Raw genomic sequence first — 20,571 nt, forward strand, 5'->3', positions numbered from 1 at the left:
GCCCAATATTTTGGTTTAAAATGGGTTTTTGATGATTTGGTTTTGAGTGGGTTTTGGTTTCACAATGGGTTTTGGTTTATAAAATGTAGAGCCCAAAATTTTTTTTTTTTTTTTTTTTTTTTTTAAAGTAGGAGCCTAATGGGTGGGATATAAACCTAAAATCCAAATTAAAATACAAGCCCATAAAAGAAAAGAAAAAGAATAATAGCAAACAATAATTACAAGCCCATAAAAGAAAAGAAAAAGAAAAAAAAAAGGAAAATTAAAAATTATTACAGGCCCAAATAGAAAGAAAACTAAAATAAAAATTATTACAAGCCCAAATTTAAAGACTTAAATACAAGCCCAAATGAATTTAATGAGGCCCAGTTGGGTTAGCTCATGGGTTAGGCCTACCTGAATAGCACAGCCCAGCTGTTCAGTTTTAGTTGCAAAAGCCCAGTTGGGCTTTGGATCGTCCTACACAGCTTTGGCTTTTCTGAGGCCCAGTTGGGCTTTGGTTCACTTCTGCAGCTTACGGCCCAGTTGGGCTTTGGTTCAGTTTCTGCACCTTCTGCAGCTTACAGCCCAGTTGGGCTTTGCTATTCAGCAAAGCTGCAAGTGCACCAGCAGCAGCAACACAACAGCAGCAGGAGCAGCAGCTTAGGAGAGGCTAGCAGGTAAGCAGCACAAAGCAACAGCAGCAGGAGAAGTAGGTTGGCAGGGAAAGAAAGCTGCAGCAGCACAGCAGCTTGGCAGCCCAGTTCAGTAACAGGCTTAGCACAACAGCAGCAAGTAAACAGCACCACAGCACAGTTCAGTAAGCAGCAGCAGTTCAGTAACAACCCACAAGAAAGAAAGAGCAATTGCGCCGCAACCGAGTCCCCGGCAGCGGCGCCAAAAACTTGTTGTGGAGAAAAATGATCCTAAAAATTCTAACTGCAAGTGCACAGTGTCGGCAAGCAACACAGGGCAAGCACAGGTCAGTTCCACAGGGACAAGGGGGTGCAAGTGTTATCTTTCTTATTGTAACCAATGTCTAACTAATTACACTAACCAGGGCAAGTCAAACTAACATTTATTTCTTTTCACTAACATTAAACAGAACTAACATTAACTTCTCAATCATTAACAGTTATTAACTTCTCAATCATTAAACAGAACTAGCATTTACTTTCCACTAACAGTCATTAACAGAACTAGCATTAACTTCTCAATCATTAACAGTTATTAACTTCTCAATCATTAACAGAACTAGCATTTACTTTCCACTAACAGTCATTAACAATCACACTGAACTCAAAACATTCAATGCATTGACTTCAGGTTAGCATTGGATTTCTACTAACATCAAAATCAACACAGCATTTATTTCTGGTGCATTAATCACTGACTACTAATCATTTACATTAATCATTAATCATTTACACTAATCATTCACATTAACTGAACAGCAGATTTGTAGGCAGAGCATTACACTCATTCAATTCTGGAAATTGAAGCAAGGTTACAAAGATAACTAAAGGTGGATAAGCAAATATTGTGGTTAAAATTTCTGAACAGCAATGAAGATATGGTGAATCAGATGAATGGGAAACTAGGGTTTGAGAATTCACCTCTCAGCCCATACTATCATGTTAACTATTGCACTACTCAGCTTCTTTAAGTGGATAAATTACCTCCAATCACTAAATCAAGGCAAGCATTAGTTGTCTGCTTAAAGAACAACTAATCAAAACACAGTAACAAGCAATTGAGAGTGAGTGAACATACATAGGGGAATTCTAACTACCTAGGATGCTTGACATTCTAGGTGAAAGCAACATGTTGTTCATCAGCAAAAATTGTATCCTACACAGTGATATTATCATGCATCAGTAGCAATAGGCACACATTCTAGTATTAAGGCTAAGGGTTTCATCTAAACCCTAGTTAGGATGTTTAGTTCATGAGTAGAGGACCTAACATGATACTAACAGTGTTGGTATACATGGAGAATTCAACAGAGACAGAACACAAGCCAATTCCAATTGATTGATAATTTTTTCACTCCAATTAAACTTGGGTCTCTCCCCCCTCTTCTCCCACAATGTTACACAGTGCCCATTTTATATCAGAACAATAAACCAAATTGTAAATCCCCAAATCAGAAATTAGGGTTTTTCAAATTACAAAAAATTGGACTTACAAACTCCCAAAATTTGCTCGACCCATGCCTTCTTCTGCTCCTTGCTGTCGATTACCCATGCTTTCTTCTGCTCCTCTGCTATGAATTCAGTTACCATCACCCTAGTTCTCTCATGTCAGAACCCTAACAGTGGGTAGGGTTAATGAAATGGGTGAAATAGGATGATGGGTTTTGTTGTCAGTTGATGGAGATGGTGGTGTTGTCGGGTGTTTGTGGTGGTGGTGGAGCTCGAGGTCTGGTGGTGGAAGGGAGTTGCAGGCGATGGTGGTTCTGGAAGTGGTCGGGTGGAGAAGATGAGATCGAAGTTTTGGGAAGAAGGGAGTGTTTGGGTGGTATTATAGGCTTCGGTGCTAGGGTGTGAAGCGGGATCATCTGATTCGATGTTTGGCGAGCTGAGCTGTTGGATATGGAGATGGTAGGTGGATCCAACGATGAGATGGGAGGCTGTGGGTAGCGACCGTCGGATGGAGAAATGCAACGAAAAGGACGGCCCAAGATGGAGATGGGCGTTGCGATGTAAAGCGGGAGCTTCGGAGTTTGATGTGCGATGATGGAGCGACCGTAGGATGCTGAAATGCTTCGATCTGACGGCTGAAATCCGATACGGGCTTGGGTAGTGGAAATGGGTTTGAGAAAGGGTTTTGGGCCTTGGGTATGCCAGGCCCATAACTTCTTTAAGAACAATTCTTCCTTCTTGAGCCCATTTCTACCCTCTTGGTCTTGTGCACAACATTCTTCGCGGCTTCCTTGCGTAATTCCTCCTGGCTTTTCACTATTTTTCTGCTCTATTCCGCTCCGCAATTCATCCAGATTTTATTTGTTACCTAAAAATGCAAAATTAAGTAAGAAAAATATTTATTCTTGAAAACAATGAAAATACAGAATATGGGATAAAATGTAGAATTAATGCGCAAAAGATGAGTTAAATGCCAACAAAAAGGGATAAATATATACAATATTTGGCACTCATCACTAACTCCAATATACTTTCTAGAAAAATCAACTAGACAGTCAAACTCAATCTAGATAAAAGTATATCAAAGATTTAATATCTCAATCTCTCGATTTGATCTTTACTCAAGCAAATGGAAATCTGCGAGTCTTTATCAAATACTAAAGAGATAAACTTGGATGGTATCGAAGACCAATATCCAAGTGTCAATCAATTTAAATCAACAACCAAAGGTTGGATATTCTAATTGATTGATCTTAACGCACAACCTGTGATATTTCAATTATATAACAAAATATAATGCGGAATAGAAATAACACAGACACCAGAAATTTTGTTAACGAGGAAACCGAAAATGCAGAAAAACCCCTGGACCTAGTCCAGATTGAACACCTCACTGTATTAAGCCGCTACAGACACTAGCCTACTACAAACTAACTTCGGTCTCGACTGTTGTTGAACCCTAATCAATCTCACACTGATTCAAGGTACAGTTGTGCTCCTTATGTATCTGATCTCAACAGGATGCTACGCACTTGATTCCCTTAGCTGATCTCACCCACAACCAAGAGTTGCTACTTCCCAAAGTCGAAGACTTTAATAAACAAATTTGTATCACACAGAAAAGTCTATGATAATAGATAAATTTGTCTCCCACAGATAAACCTAAGAGTTGTGTTCCGTCTTTTGATAAAATCAAGGTGAACATGAACCAATCGATAACCCGGACTTATATTCCCGAAGAACGACCTAGAATTATCAATCACCTCACAATAATCTAAATCGTATGGTAACGAAACTAGATATATTGCGGAATCACAAACGATGAAAGGAAGATGTTTGTGATTTCTTTTTATCTTGCCCTATCGGAGATATAATCTCAAGTCAATTATTCAATTGAAATCGTACGATAGAAAATGGCAAGATCAGATCACTCAACTACAAGAGAAGTAGTTTCGTTTGGCTTCACAATCCCAATGAAGTCTTTCAGTCGTTTACCTACAGGGTCTCGAGAAGAAACCTAAGATTAAAGGAGAACCGACTCTAGCAAAACCAACTAGTATCACACAGGAGGTGTGGGGATTAGTTTTTCCAGTTGCAAGATGTCTTCTTTATATAATTTTCAAATCAGGGTTTGCAATCTAAGTTACCTTGTTACAAAGCATTCAATATTCACCGTTAAATGAAAAATCTGATTTAACCAAACTAGTATATTTCAACCGTTAGATCAAAACTTAGCTTGTCACACACAAATGAAATGTATTTTATTTAGGTTTGAGTAATCGTACCTATTGGTTCACAAATAATTAACCAATGGTTAGCCATATGAGTACTTTCATATTAACCGTATTCATCTTCTTCACAACTAGTTCAAATGACTTCAAAAGAACTAGTTGAAGAGTTGTTCAATTTCTTAGGTCTTTATGAATAGACACAATTGAAACAAAATCGGTTTGATTCACTTGAATCAATTCATGAAAAATATAGCCACGGTTTGCAAAGATTGCATTCCTTATTGATTTATTATTTAAGTTCATGAACTTCCGTTTTGAGAAATAGAGCCATCTTGGGTACGCGTACGGGTACGTGTACCATAGCTAACGGATTTGAGTTTAGAAACTCAGCAGAAATTTTCGGTCGAAAACTATCGTGGGGGTGACTGGTTTAACAGTTTGCAAACTTCTGCTGGTACGCGTACCCAATCTGTCTCCTTCACCAATACCGTATGCACACATATGCACACACTTGGTTTCTAGCACATGGATTTATACACTAATGTGCAAACACACTATATATGCTTATATCCATAGTTGGTAACGTAATCTCAACTCTACATTTCAATCATTGAAACATTCTTTTATAGTGTTATAACAGTCGTTATTTACAACTATCGTCATCAAAGCTATTTTCAAGATTGAAACGTCATCATGACTTTCGTCACGGGATAAGATGAAAAGTGGTTAAAGCGAAAGCTTACCAACACATATTTATAGAAAAAGATAGGCGAGAAAACTCGGCTCGAAATAACAAATGTGTATGTATGAAAACTATCATACTTATACGACTTTGTCTCAAGAATAGGAGATAGAGAGGTAGACTTTTAAGTGATAGATAAGTTCAAGTCTCCGCATACCTTTTAGTCGGATGAAGTTCTACTGGTACCTTGAGTAGTTCTTCGTCTTCATAAGATGACCACCATGGAGTCTGGAGCTCAACTACACTTAACTGTCCTAGTCCGAGACTTAGCTATAAGTAGTCTAGAAATCAAAACATATAGTTTTGACAACTAAACTTGACAAACATGCTTGAGATAGCAACGCATGCGAGTTCGACCGAACAATGCTCTAACATTTCTCATACGACATAAATAAGGATATGTATGTCAAAAAGCATTTTGGAAATAGAATTCCGCCTATTTAGTCCCAATCTAAAGGTATACATGTCAAAAAGCATCTAGGGAATAAAAGTACGCCTATTTAGCGGGACTAAGAAAATCCAACATTCCACATTTATAATAAGGACGGAAAGAGTAATCATCACCATCTTCAGTAAAAACAAGGTTATTATTAATAAGTTACATCATTTTTGCAACAATTTCCACTTTATTATCTCTTAAAACTTTAGAAAAATGGAAGCTTATGCATGCAAATCATTTGCAATGACCACCATTTCTTTCAGAGTAGCACTGATTGTAGACAGTTTACAAAGAATAGGGAATAAAACAACAATGGAATTCTCACATATTTATCTGTTTTTCTATAAGTAAATTTTCTTGCCACTCTAAATGTACACTTTGCAGTTTTGACCGGAAAGAATTCTAGATTTAAGAATAGTTTATCATACACTCTTTCCCACAGAGATAATGAATCATTAGGTTAAAGGTCCTCAATGTTTCCACCAAAATAAGATTGAACCACTCAAAAAATTGCAGTGTACAGAAAAACTGATCAAGAAATCAGGGAAAAAACAAAAATAAAACTACTGTGGTGCATAGTTGTACACCATTGTCCTGTCTCATGAATATATTGCTTGTTTTGTGAGTATGAATGTTATTTTCAGAACTCCGTAGATGTATAGTTATACTCTGTTGTCCTGTCTCATGGATGTATACCATGTTTTATGGGTATGAATGTAGATTTGCTAGGTTTTATTTCATGTTTTATGGGTATGGATGTTGGTAGGTTTTATTCTATGTTTTGTGCGTATGAATTGATTTATTCCCTGTTTTTTAAGTGTGTACATATTGGTGCACCAAAGTATTTTCCATGAAAAAGTAATTTCAGTTGTAATTATGAATGATTGATTTTTGCAGATGTGTACAAAGTGGTGTACATGTGACAAATAACTGCATAAGCTTATGAAAATTTCGTAGATCTCGGAAAGAGTTTCTCAAATATATAAAGTTGCGAATTTTGGACAAGGTGTTTTTTAATAGTTTTATATTATTTAAAAGTTCAAACTGTTGACAAACCTGACATCGTCTGTAAGAATATCCTTACTATCCTTTTAAATAATTTTTTTTCTTAAGATTCCACTATTTTGAGTTTCTATAATGTCTTCTTAACTTTTATAGAATTTTAAGCGAACTATATATCCTATCCTATGTAGTGACGACTCCAATCATTCCTATGGGTGAGCAAAAACATCCAAAATGCGCAGATTTTACCTAAACCAATCTGCATTTTGGCGCGTAGACACCCAATCTGTTTTTCGACAGATTAGATGCGTGTGAATTTTTGAAACCGGTCGGTTTCATGGGTTGAACGCGGGTGGAACATCACCCATCCGTTGGACACCCAGCCCTAATGATAATGTTAGTATCATACATATATAAAGGTTATTATAGAAAATTGGTAGATAATATATATAGTTTGCTATTGAGAAGCATTGAAGATCCTCAATGATATTACAAAAGTATTAATTTTGAATTTATTAGAGGCCTTTATATCAATAAATCTTATAATTTTGGTTGTTGGAAAGACATTATGTTACTCTTGTTATGTTCATTACTTGTATTTTAGTAACCTAAGTTTCAAAATTAAGTTGTGTTGCTCATGTTCAACATTCATCCATTGTGTTTTATAAGTTTTTTATTGCCGCAAATCCAATCCGCTAATCTTCTCACCTACGAATGTCACGGACTTGACGTGAATGAAAATCTCAAATCCCCTATTTAGATGGATTGGACGAGGATGACACCAAATCCGCATCCATCCACCCGTTGTTCACCCCTAATCATTCACAGTGTCACATCCTGTTGATAAGAATTTGTCAATCATTTGCATTTTAAAATATTGGGTACTGCGGTCATTTAAAAAGAAGTATATTACTTTGTAATTGAATTTGCTCAATGCCTCTTTCGATATAAGATGGGCTCTTAAAGTTGTGGAAATTCTTTTCATGACTTATATACCTTAAAGGCCCAAAATCAAACACACTATTTTACAATTTGCATAGAAGCGTCCCCAAATCTCATATAATTGACTGGTTGTTGTAACTTGTTTCTATGAAGTGTTAACCCTCATGGAACAGAGTAAACTCTCTAGTAAACCTCGAATTAATATAGGGATAATTAGAGTTTAGTACTCAGGTTTTGACCAATACTAGATTTTGGTCTAACATTTGTCCAACGTTAGGGCTTGTTACCTGGACTGGACGTTGACTCCAATTGATTCGGTTAAATATTAATTTCTTTTTAGAAATATTTAAATAATAAATAAATAAAAAGAAAATAGAAATAAAGGGAAACTATTATAAGAAATTACTAATTAAAGTAATCTTAAATTTGCTAACTTTAACTCTCGTCTTCTCTATCTATACCATCACCGCCATCATGCTCTCAAAAGAAAAAGAAAAAAATCACCACCACCAAATCCCTTCTCAGAATATAACATACCCTACTTGACAGCTCCATCACTCAATCACAGACTCAAAACCCAACTCATCTTTCCTTGCTTTTTCTAACTACTCCAGTCTTCTTCATCAATCTCATCATTCTTACCTGCTATCAATCAAACTACCACTACGAGCTTGAGTTCTTCTCAGCCATCACCAACAAAACTCGTCGTGACCATCTCCCATCTGTTCTTATAAAACTCGATTCAGTTCGTCTTGATGTTTCTCTTGCTCTTCCTAGAAACCTTGTTCTTATAAAATTTGATGTTCTGTTGTTTCCTTTCTCTTAATTTTTGATAGAATGTGATGAGCCCTATTTCTTAACACTTTCAATTCTGATTTCTTAGAAATTGGTGCATAAATTGACCAATTTGGGAACCCTAGATTGAGAAATCAGAAACTTTGGGAATTTTATTAAAGCCCTAATTTGTGATGTCGATAAAAATTGGTTGCTTTTTATGATTTATTTTTCCTAGGGATTTCGGTTGGTGAAAAGGGGATCTGGTGTTGTTCATAAATTAATGGGATTTGATAGTAAATAAGAATGGGTTTGCTTGAGTTTTGTATGAAAGAAATGGGTTTGCCGTCGATGGTGAGTTTGGGTAAGAAATTGGTGGTGGGAGATGTACATTAATGAAGCTCGTAATTAGAATCTGTGTGCTGTGGAGAATGGGGGGGTTCAGATTGGGAATGTGATGTTGTTGTTGTTGATTATAGTGATGGATGAATGAATGAACTGAAATGGTGGAATGGATGATGAAGTGAATCTAGAATAGACACGAATGGATGTGTTAATTCAAGTCTTCTGATCTCCTCCACCAAAACCCAACTCTAATCTCTGCAAACCCTAATTTATTTTCTATCTGTTCACTGAATCAGAGCGGTATTTTATTTCTTCTCCACCTTGTTTCAGGGAATAAACCCACCTCAAGGGGTACACTTGTAAATTCGTCATTTTCACAATATTTTTATTTTACAAAATCATTAAGGTCCGATCAAAAAAAGTCAGCGTAGGTCAACGTCTGGTCCAGGTACCAAGCCCTAACATTGGACAAATATTAGACCAAAGCCTAGTATTGGTCAAAACCTGAGTACTAAACTCCAATTATCCCATTAATATAAGCCCAGTAATTCAGAGGATCTATTTCATTTCTTTTCATGGCACTTTTGGGTAATATTGTCTAGTGGTGTAATCTAAAGCCCTGCCCTGAGGTTGCTCAGCATATTTAAAAGTAATCATGTGCACAGCCAGGGGAAATTCACCCATGCCTTGAGCATACTGCTTCTTTACAATGAACCAAATTTCGTAATTCATAAGGTTGCTTCAGACATCACTGAAATCTGAAGAAACACACGTGTATTCAAAATTTATTTTTGTCATCAGTCGTCACTGTTCAAAATTCATATCTTAATGGGCCATAACCTGTATTATATTTTGAGATGGTGCAAGCCCACAAGAACTACACTTGAATCAGCTGAGCTATTCTGCTTCTATACCAACAAACTTAATCTTACACCCGTTAAATCACAGCCGTTAAACACTAAAAAGCAGGATGATTATAAAAATTTCATTTCATTTATCTGTATAAACATTGTAGCTTATAAAACTACACCACGCGTACACGTGTCACATATCAATGGCTACTAGAATCCCTATTACATCCTACTTGCTATAACATCTCACACTAATGTAGAGCACTCAGAAGTAGCAGGATTAAACAGAGCAGGTAACAAATACTTCCGACCGTTAATACCATGGGCATTATAGCTTCCACCGGTAGCCGTATCCTTCAAAAGATTTCCGGCATACCCAGGATACCCTCCTTTCCCATAAATCCCAGGACACGATGATGAAACCTCCAGTGGCGCGTTAGCCGTACCTTGGAAATAACCGTTACCAAAAGGATTTGTGACCGTTCCCGACAATAAACTAGCAATATTTATAATCATGCCATCCACACCAACGTCGCCATTTGGTGCAACTAGTGGTTTATCTTGTGGACCATAAATCGGTTGATGAAACGGCCATGCACATTGACCAGCACACTGAGTTACCGAGTTACCAACCCAAATGAAAGCTGAGTTCTTCATGTTGTTAGAACCATGAAATCCACAGGAACTCATACAGAACCCTTCAACTGTAACATCCTTATCTGTCAAAACGAGTGTGATTGTGCCTGGTTTTGAGTTAACTCTCTGACTCAACTCGGAAATTTGTGATCTTGTGAGGGATTTTCCTAGGGAGTACTTCTCATCTGTGGTTTGTATTGATAATATAATATGGGTTTGTTTCTTTTGTGCATTTTTCATGTAGGTTTGAACATTTTCCCACCAATGAGAAACAGAAGGATTTGTTGTTGTTTTTGATGAATGTATGATGGTTTTTGATGATGGGTTCAAAGATAGAAAGAAATCAGAAACAATGGATTTTTGAGTGGATGTGAATTTACCATACCATAGAATTGATACAGGGAGGTTTCCTTCAAGAAGTTTGCCATTATGGTATTTGAGTACCATTGGTGGTGGTTTGTATAGAGCAGTGAGTTTTCTTGCACTACCATAACATGAATTGCATGAACAGCTTAACACAACAAGAAAACAAGCTACAAGACTAAGAACTTTAGACCCCATTTTTGCTGGTTTTTAGAGAAGTGGTTTAAGAAGCTGCAAGGGTTTAAGATGATGTGTGTTTTGATGGAGAAGAATGTGAGTTTAAATAGAGAAAGATGGATGAAGTAAGCAAGTGTAAATGGATATGGATGTTTTGGTTGTATCCTGGCTGGCTTTATAGAATTAAGAAGTAAAAATTAGAGTAGTACGCTCCTAGAAAGTGAGAGATCACGGGGATTAAGAGAGTATCATATCTCTATCAAGCTGTTAAGTACTTAGTTTAATTAATGAGAGTTGAAAGTTACATACTAGTTAATTACTGTACAGAGATTTGGTGAAAAAATCAGTTTGGTCATGAATGATGCGAAAAATGACATCGGATGCTAAAGCTAGTGCTGCCTGCCTGCCTGCTCTATATACAGTTGTACATAGCACTACTGTAAATAAGTTACATTAATGGAGGGAGTATAGAGATTAGTGAAAGAGTAAGAATATTAAATGTTATAGGTTACTTTCGCAGCAGGAACTTACCCTTACGTCATGACAGGGTAAATGATACCAATAATGTAAGTTGTTGTTATAATCTAGGATTAAATATTTCTGCACGAACTTCTGAACTCTGAAACACTTAAAAAATTTAGGAAGCTTATTTAATTGATCGTGAGAATCCAATACTAGTAGTATCGTAGTATATACCTTATCTTTGTGCAGAAATTGAATGAAAACTCCAGGCGAACCCATACAAACTACCTGGTGGAGGTGGTGGTCATATAGTAAGTCCAAGGAAATGCGAACGGTGCTAACTGCTAGTGCTAAGGTGCTTTAAGGAACTGCTAATTTGAATTTGCTTGGATACTTGTTTTTATTTTTCTTCTGGCTCAAGTACCTAACCAATCTTGGGGCAGGTTAAGACTATGGACCTCCCCATCCATATCTGATTTTCTTTTATTTATTTATTTTGACAGAAAAAAGGGCAAAGTTATATAAAAATGGTTCTTCGTTACAGGAGAAGTGACAAGAATAAAGGATTACATGGATGTGTAAAACACATCATCCCAATTACATATCTGATCTTTTTTCTTCTCAGCAAATTCCTAAGTAGCAATTTATTAATCAAAAGGAAATCAAAACAGAAAAGAGATCGGACAAAAACCTAAACTCCGCATCCATACCTGACCGGGTGAAAAGTATTTATTCATAGAGTAACTAATAGGAGGAATCGAGCTACTTGGCCATCTTCCTGGTAGTTATTTTGCTTGACTAATTGTCAAAAGTTTCTATTATGAAAATGTGCATAAATAGACTTTGGGTGGCATTTGATGTCTCTGCCTCTAAACCCATTAGCCCCCAAGTTAGGATTTTGTATGATCTTTGTAAACTATTAGACAAAAACACACAATACACAAAATTGCCTGATTTCATCGATCCCACATTCATATAAACTCAACGAGTTCGTAGTACACACTACATGATCAATGTGGATAATTCTGTGTGGGATTCTGCATTCATGAGGTGGGAAAAATCTTCACAAGTAAGCGGACAAAAATGTACCAGGATGGGAGGTCTAAACCCCCATTCTTATCCATGTTGCTCTCAACTATTGGCATTTTCTCATGATGAACAGAAACACTTTAGTCCAATGTACCCAATAATAGATCAACAACTCATCAACATAAATATGTACCCATACTGGCGTGTCCCTAGAATCATGAAGCGCGGTACTGCTGATGAAATTGACATGCTCGATTCATTAAGTTTATCTGAATACAATGTATGGAACATAAAGCGACAATGTGGATTGCCAAAACTTTGGGAGTTCGGTCACATAAAGTTAAAAAAATCAAGGACGTACTGTGCATTATACGTGTATGAAAGGTTTTTGTTCCCATAATGAAAGTGGGTTCGTTCCATACGTCATGGTTAAATAGGGTTAAGATTTCACGTGTTCATGATATGACCGTTGTGTACTGTTTCAGGATATGGATATATCGATCGAAAATAACTGCTGCAGTATGTTGCGAGTATGGTGCATGCATCATGTACGTACTGGGTTTTTAATATCTTGATAGCTCATTTCATTCAGAGAATTATTCTCTGGGGAAAATTAATAATGTATATACAGAGGGTTTGCAAAGATATCGAAATAAATTCATAGTTTTATCGTATGGGCATTGTAATCAAAGTTCATGAACCAGTCTTTGTTGAAGATCAGATGATGATAATGTATTTAGTACTAGAAGTTGAATTCATGGTTAAGTTAATCAACAAGTTACCGTAGTTTAAAAGAAAAGTACGTAAGGCTGATGTCCATGATTCCACTGGTCTCTTGTTTACCAACACATGTTTAGGAGTTTAAGAACAATGCAGCTGCCTTATCCTGTTTTGAAATGGGAGACGAACATTTAAGTAAACCTCAAGTAATCCGGATACCAATCCTCACATATCACAATGGATAATCTGTTGTAGTTTCGATCAAAAAATAAATATTGTTGTAATGCATGTCATCATACTGTGAACCACAGATTTTTGCAAAATAGACAGGTTTGGTTGTTCTCACTGGTCCTGATCCATGGCATTCATTGAAAGAGGGTTCAGTACTTGATTATTTTTCTGTATTACTCAAACAGGTACATTTAGTAGTCAATTTTTTTTGTTCTGAAATTTAATCAATGTGAGTACTCCCTTGACTATGAATGTGGTTGAGTATAAACAATAGTAGTAGTTCACTTCATATGGTTCAATCTAAAGGGCATTCAAAATAGTCAGCTCAATCACTCACCACTGCTAACTAAACATAAATCTGTCTTTCCATGCACCTCACAATGTCGTTGTGGTCATCTTACAATCTGTTTGACTCTATCGGGTATTTGACGAAGGATGCATCATGCATGATGATAAAGAGAATAAAAGTGCACACCGTGGTTAGTGCTAATACACGTCAATAATTTGAGAGTTTATTACTTAATTACTAAAATCAATGTTGACCACCATAAACTTGGGATGAGTAGCTGCTAGACCAGAGACAGTGAGAATAAGATTCCAAAGAGATAACTCGTGTGGTTCATCACTTTATCAGTCTACAATACAAATCCATGATCTCATTAAGAGATTTGCTTAAACCATTAGAATATAACTATGTATGAGGCTTAGGCACTGATATTTTTAATATCAAAGGAGAGAATCTGTCACCTTGTCTGCCAGTATTAGAACAATGCAGCCGCATCTACCCCCTGTTTGCTGGTCATTTATAACCTCACAGCTGGATGCCTCTAAATAAGAACATCGACATGCTAAATCAAATTAGAATAGTAATCCACTAAATTATATGCAAATGAGATACTTGTATACTATTTGGACCATATCTTAGAGATCGACATTAATCCAATTAAATATGCGGTTGTTGAAATTTAGATGAAACCTATGGGTAGTAGTTTGTACACCATTTTCGTCATCAATAGAATCAGAGTTAACCTAATCCAACTAAGGCATCAAATTCTTTATTAAATTACTCTTTTATTTATGAATAATCACAGTTCACAGTAGAAATGTTTAGATGCAGAGTTTTTCTCGGGCATTATCTCTGACTCTAAATGAATGTTTCTGTCCACATTTATTCATCTTAATGAATTCGTTATCGGAACTCACTATATTTTTATTTTCCTTTTAAGCTTTAAAACTAACAAAAAATTTGTTTAGCTGTCTTCTGTGAATTTTCATGAAATTATGGTTTTAAGTTGATCGTAAAAATTACAAATCAGTGCAGTAAAACCTGAGTTTCACATAGATAGTTCAACGGAATCGAATCCAACGATCAAGCTTATCTTTATAATTAGTCATCCTTGTTTTTATAATTTCTTTTCATCTAAAGCAAAACTTTAATTACGAAAAGCGAAACAAAGCTGAAAAGAGCTAAGCTCACTGCCGGATACTTACTGAAAAGTCACTGTCCGGAATCCGGATAAGAGGCTGGAAAACGGGAAATCCTGAGTGGAGGGAGCTGCTTTTTTTTTTTTTTTGAAATAAAAGCAAATTCAAAAAGCTTAAATTTGTCTTTATTGCATAAAACGATAAAAATTCTTTTTTTTCTTTCGAGTTATTAATTTTTGAAGACAAAATTTGGAAAAAAAACAAAAGAAAAGAAGAAAAAAAGGGCTGTGTAGAAAACGACCCAACAAAATAATGTGGTGTACTTCTTCTCTCTAATAATAGCCTTTAAATCTAAGCTTTATGGGTACACAATGCTGCCGTTTAACTCTTGTTAGTGTCTATGCCTTCACGTGGATTTTGTTTATTAGCTAGATCTTGTGCCAGGGCGAGCTTAAAATTGGTTGTACGTTGAGTCCTCTGGTCCTCTTGCCCCAGGGATGGACCCCTAGTGTTCTTTTCTTCTTGTTGCGTTCCCTCACAGAGAATACCAAAATGATGAGAATAAACGGATATCCGAGGCATATGGACCATGTTGGCTTTTCGGGCGGGCAAAAATTTCACTATTCGGTCTAAAGGAAAGTTTTCTTTCTCTTTCTCTCTCTTCTTTTATTTTTTTCTTTTTATTTTTCTTTTCTTTTTCATTTTTTTTGGGTGTCTTTTATCAAGGCAAAACAAAGAAAGATAAAAGAGGAATCTAAAAGTAAGTGTTACAAAATAATTCGAATCCATAAAAAGAGAAATGGGATATGTCTTTCTCGTAGTTGAGTGAATAAAAAAAGATGGTTTAATTGTCATCCCAAAGAGACTATCCTGTTTTCTTTCTTTCCAAAAAGAGACCGACATCAGAAGATATGTTGATAAAGCGTATTCAGTAAATCAGAAATTTTACAGAGATTTCTCAAGATCATAAAAAATTTATGCAAATCTTGCATATCAAATCCATCATTTCATAACTAAAAACGGTTTCGGAGAGACTTCTTATTTCTCGCAAATTAGACGACCAAACATTTAGGGTCAAACTGATTTTGAAAACAAAACCAATATGTATCAAAACATAAGGCGACGACTGGACCAAATCCAACCCAATGTTCCTCGGAACATACAAATAACATGAATTGGAGTTTTCTAAGTATAGATTGGCTAAATCAATCAGGGGTACCAGTGCATCAAGTAGCAATAACAGTAGCCATATAGTATCTCAAGTAGCAGGAGTATCCTAAGTGTCTCAAATAGCACTGGTAATCTGAATCGATTTGTAAGTGTCTGAGCCGGAACGGGCTATCTCGGCTTTGAGGCAATATGGTAACAATGTAGAAGAGGATCCTGATCCTGTTTTGTCTGTATTTGATTTTTTGCTTCTGACTTTGTTTCCGCAGCTTGGATTATTGATGTTCTTGTTGTTATTTTGGATGATTTTCCTTTAAAAAGAAATGCTAAAAGATCAAAAACGATCAAAATCATCAGTTAGTAAACAAATATCTCGTTGGAATTCTTGAGCCTGCCGGATATGATTTTCACCTATCTTGAAGCAAACCTTGATCATATCTAGGCTCAAATTGAATAACATCATTGCATAAACAATCACATCATCTAACTATGAAAAACCAAAACAACCAGTAACCCCGTGAAATTATAACCAGAGGGATAAAAAAAACTAAAACTAAACCTAAATTATGCAAAGCTATAGCTTGATAAAAACAACCACTAAGCAGAAGAAATGATCTGAACAGAGTTGTTGGAGATGCTAGATAAACTAAGGTTAAATATGCGAACAACCCACGATCAATGTAACAATCTGGTTAACTCAAGAACATAACCAAAAAGAACCTAGAAAGATAAATAAACTAGAAAACATGTAATCGACAAATGATAAGAGAAAGATAAAGCTTATGATGTGAGTTTATTTGCTCGGATATGCTCCGAAGGAGCCGATATGAGAAGAAACGATTTCAAACGGCTAGGGTTTCTAAAGCGCTATTTTGAGTTAGATATATTTTTAGACAAATTTTAAAGTTTATTTGAAGAGGCATACTGCTTAGGTAACGAATTCGTCACCATATTTCTTTTAGTATAAGTGTGAGAGAATATAAATTTCAAACAATTTTCTCAATCAACTGCTAGTCTCCAAAAAAAAAGAAGTGTAGAAAAGAACCATAATTGAATGCATAAAATAAGATTGTAACCAAATTCTATTAACACCTACACCTTGAGATATCTTAAAAAATATATTGTTCTCCAAAACCCAGCCGAAAAAGAAGTATCAAACCCAATATATTACGTTAAGCATCCCAAAATCAATGTACTATTATCTATGAAGACTGCTCCACAACCGGTAAGACTTGTATCTCCAAAGGAAATGGGTAATATTAATAGCACTTTGTAAGGGAAAGATGTTCTTGTTTTTGGTCAAGATTATCTATTCATATTATCCTCTCGAACGATTACTGATAATCACCTTGGTAAGCTATTGCCTCACCGACTAGCTAATCAGACACGAGCCCTTCCTTTGGGTTCCTCTTTTTGCTCCACAGTGATCCGTTTTCACTTTATTTGTGGATATAAATCATATTTAATTTATAGATTAAATATTGATAAATTTGGAAATTAAATCATTTGATATCAATATTCCACAACTTTAATCAATTAATCTTATGTCAATTTAAACTAGACAACGCTTTCTCTCCTTCAAAGAAATACCAAAAATCCTGAAAACTTAAATTTTCATGGAGCCGATCTGTGTAGATCATCCTCTTTAACAACTTCTCTTCCCGTTTACGTACCTTCTCTTTTGATCTAGATTTTAGTTTATTTGATCTCAGATACTTGTTTTCTCTGCTTTTCAGTTCTAGATATAGGTTGTTCCTCTAGTACTTGGGTGTACGTAGTTTTATCATTTCTAGTAAGTTCTTGTGTACGTAGTTTTTGTGTTAACAACAGAAGGTGTGGTTTTATTTCTTCCCAAAAGATCTTCAACTGATGAAGACAACATCAACACCAACAAGAATGAAGCTACTAACATCATCAACATATTCATCAGTAATAACATCAACATTCATATCCACACCTTCATCAATTGATTCTACAATGGTTACTAAGACTCCAATGATGGCTTGGACCAACTCAGTCCGATTACGGTTAGCTCCAAGATATCCAGAAGACTTGTGTTACAGAGAAGACTCGTGTCACTTTTGATTAGATTACTTTAAATTTGGCTACTTTGATTTGCGGAAAAATGAAAAACTATGGTTGGATCTTCCAACGATCCCATTGAGCCCGAAGGTAGTGATGCAAATATGTTTTACACGACAGATTTGGCCTATTGAAGTGAATTCATCCTCTTGGAATTGGAAAAAAAAAGGAAAAAAAAAAACAAACTTGGTATGAAAGACAAGTGTGCATTTCTCAAACACTACCTACAGCACCATAACTTGTTCAAGAGAAACGTTAATACTACATACAAAATTGCAAACGTTACACCCTTTTGTTTTTTGTTTTGTACTCCAAGTTCAAATAATCTATACCAGTACCACTACCTCATAACAATTTGAAAATGAAATTTGAAACCCACCTCATAATATAGCTAGCTCCGGTACAGCTAAGAATTGTCAATTCTAGTCGTTTTCACAGCATGAACATCCAAACCCCACACATTCTTTATTTCCTCAACCAAATATTTGCTATTCAAGAATATCACAACCAAACTCGATAACACACACAACGTAGTCTGCAATTTACAAGTAAGTTCCCAACATTCATATAAAAAAAATAACAAAACTATCATAGTAGGTTACCAAATTCCATAGAAAAGTATCATTTACCAGTGCCAAGTGAAAAGCCGAAAACCACTTGTAACCTCGGAAATTTGTCGATCCCGTGTGGAATTCGGTAGCGCCAAATAAAATCTCAACTTACATAAGTGACAAAGTTAAACACAAAATCATGGATGTTGCCAAACACGTCAGTAATTACCCAAAACGCTCAAAACAAAATTTGAAACATTAGCTGCAGTTCACGAGAACAGTATGCAGTACTGTGTTGCAGCAGTAAATTAACAAACCCAATAACCAGTTGTCCCCACACACATCCCTAAATCCACCACCACCACCAGCCTGGATTTCTTCTCTTTCTTTCTGACTTGCCTTCAACGTCTCTTTACTTTTTCTTTAACTTTCCATTTTCACCCTTCATCACTATCCACAACTTCTAACAATCCTTGAGAAAACTTCGCAATATACCATAAAGCATAGGGGCATAATAGGTAGAGATCTAACAACTACCCAAAAAGTTAAAACGAGTGCTGTAACTAAGCTGTAGTGCTTTTTGTACATTAGTAGTGCTGAGATAGTAGCCATAGAGGAGGACTGGACTACTATTAGCTGTAACACGGAGGGCAGGGCTAAAAAGAAGATGAAGATGAAATTTCTTTTCACTAAAAGACGCGTTACCCTTTAATATTTACACTCACTCCCACATTTTAACAAACACTATATAAACCCCTCTCATTCCCCTGTTCTAATCACACCAATTCTCTTCTTCTCTCCTTACTTCTCTTCATTTGCAGTTCCAATTCCAATTCTCTCACAAGAAATACTCAGCTTTGTTCATTAGTCAATTTTCTTAATAGAACAGCAATGGCTTCTTGGGTATTTCTTCTAAATGCTCTTCTACTAGTTTCTTTCTTTCAGTTCTCTGTAGCTACTGGAAGGAAACTCAATGAATTAGTACAAGAACAGCCTAGTGTACCATTAAAATACCACAAAGGAGCTCTTCTTTGTGGTAAAATCTCTGTTAATCTCATCTGGTATGGTAATTTCAAACCTGCCCAGAGAGCAATTATCTCTGATTTTTTCAGTTCTGTTCATTCTACTCCATCAAAGACCCTCAATGAACCATCTGTTTCTACATGGTGGAAGAAAACAGAGAAATACTACCATCTACCAACTTCTACAAGGAAACCCACTTCATTGGTTTTGAAATTAGGGAGACAAATCTTTGATGAGAAGTACTCTTTGGGTAAATCTCTGAGTAACAAGAAAATCGTTAGATTAGCATCCAGAGGTGAACAGAGAAATGCAATCAATGTTGTATTGACTTCTGCTGATGTTGTTGTTGATGGGTTCTGTTCTAGCAGATGTGGAACTCATGGTTCTTCAATTTCTGCTTCAAAGAAATCCAAATTTGCTTACATTTGGGTTGGAAACTCTGAGACTCAATGTGCTGGTCAATGTGCTTGGCCTTTCCATCAACCAATCTATGGACCACAAGGTTCACCATTAGTTGCACCTAACAATGACGTTGGAGTTGATGGAATGGTGATCAATTTGGCCAGTCTATTAGCCGGAACAGCAACAAATCCATTCGGAAATGGGTATTTTCAAGGACCGGCTGAAGCCCCATTGGAAGTTTCATCTGCCTGTACTGGAATTTATGGAACCGGAGCTTACCCTGGTTATCCTGGAAATTTGTTGGTCGATTCAAGCACCGGTGGAAGTTACAACGCTAATGGTGCTAACGGAAGGAAATTCTTGTTGCCGGCATTGTTTGATCCTGCTACATCTACTTGCTCAACTCTGGTCTAGTGATTTCAATAAGATATGTACACAATTTTAGAGAGATATGTAAAATAGGGAGGGGGTTTAGTGAGGGTTTAAGTTTGTGATGATAATGTAACAATTTATTCATTCTTTTTTAAATCAATGAAAAAGAGCAAAAAACTTCTTTTGTTTTTTCAAAAAAAATTAAAGTTTGCGATTGTTCTGTCAATTCAACTCAATTGCTTGATAATTCTTTTTTCATTTGCAGTAAATTTATTTTTGTAAAGAATTTTACTCCCGAAGTAGAAAACAGATTTTCTTAATGGAATATCTCAAAAGGGAAATGTTAAGATGGTTCTCAACTGCCTTTTATGGTCACAACAAGACTTTCGGTACACTCAATTTCCATTACTAATTTTTCATTCCTGTAGAGAAGTAAAATGTGAAAAGGCATGCATATGTCGACGGCTCTAGCAGTGTAAATT

The 20,571-nt window shown here is 36.0% G+C and overlaps 2 protein-coding genes across 2 annotated transcripts; one reads left to right on the forward strand and one right to left on the reverse strand.

Annotated features, from left to right (window-relative positions):
* Positions 1–9,572: 9,572 nt before the first annotated feature.
* On the reverse strand, positions 9,573–10,921 carry LOC113336108 (protein EXORDIUM-like 2). The gene has a single exon (XM_026582106.1). The coding sequence runs from the start codon at positions 10,644–10,646 to the stop codon at positions 9,696–9,698; it is 951 nt and encodes a 316-aa protein (XP_026437891.1). The 5' UTR covers positions 10,647–10,921; the 3' UTR covers positions 9,573–9,695.
* An 8,143-nt stretch (positions 10,922–19,064) lies between these two features.
* On the forward strand, positions 19,065–20,292 carry LOC113336110 (protein EXORDIUM-like). Its single transcript, XM_026582107.1, has one exon. The coding sequence runs from the start codon at positions 19,184–19,186 to the stop codon at positions 20,129–20,131; it is 948 nt and encodes a 315-aa protein (XP_026437892.1). The 5' UTR covers positions 19,065–19,183; the 3' UTR covers positions 20,132–20,292.
* Positions 20,293–20,571: the final 279 nt, after the last annotated feature.

Source organism: Papaver somniferum, unplaced genomic scaffold (assembly GCF_003573695.1).
Source record: "Papaver somniferum cultivar HN1 unplaced genomic scaffold, ASM357369v1 unplaced-scaffold_150, whole genome shotgun sequence".
Taxonomy (NCBI): domain Eukaryota; kingdom Viridiplantae; phylum Streptophyta; class Magnoliopsida; order Ranunculales; family Papaveraceae; genus Papaver; species Papaver somniferum.

Bases quoted from the DNA above. Each gene is read 5' to 3' on its own strand.
- LOC113336108 (XM_026582106.1), bottom strand. From the start codon at position 10,646: ATGGGGTCTAAAGTTCTTAGTCTTGTAGCTTGTTTTCTTGTTGTGTTA.
- LOC113336110 (XM_026582107.1), top strand. From the start codon at position 19,184: ATGGCTTCTTGGGTATTTCTTCTAAATGCTCTTCTACTAGTTTCTTTC.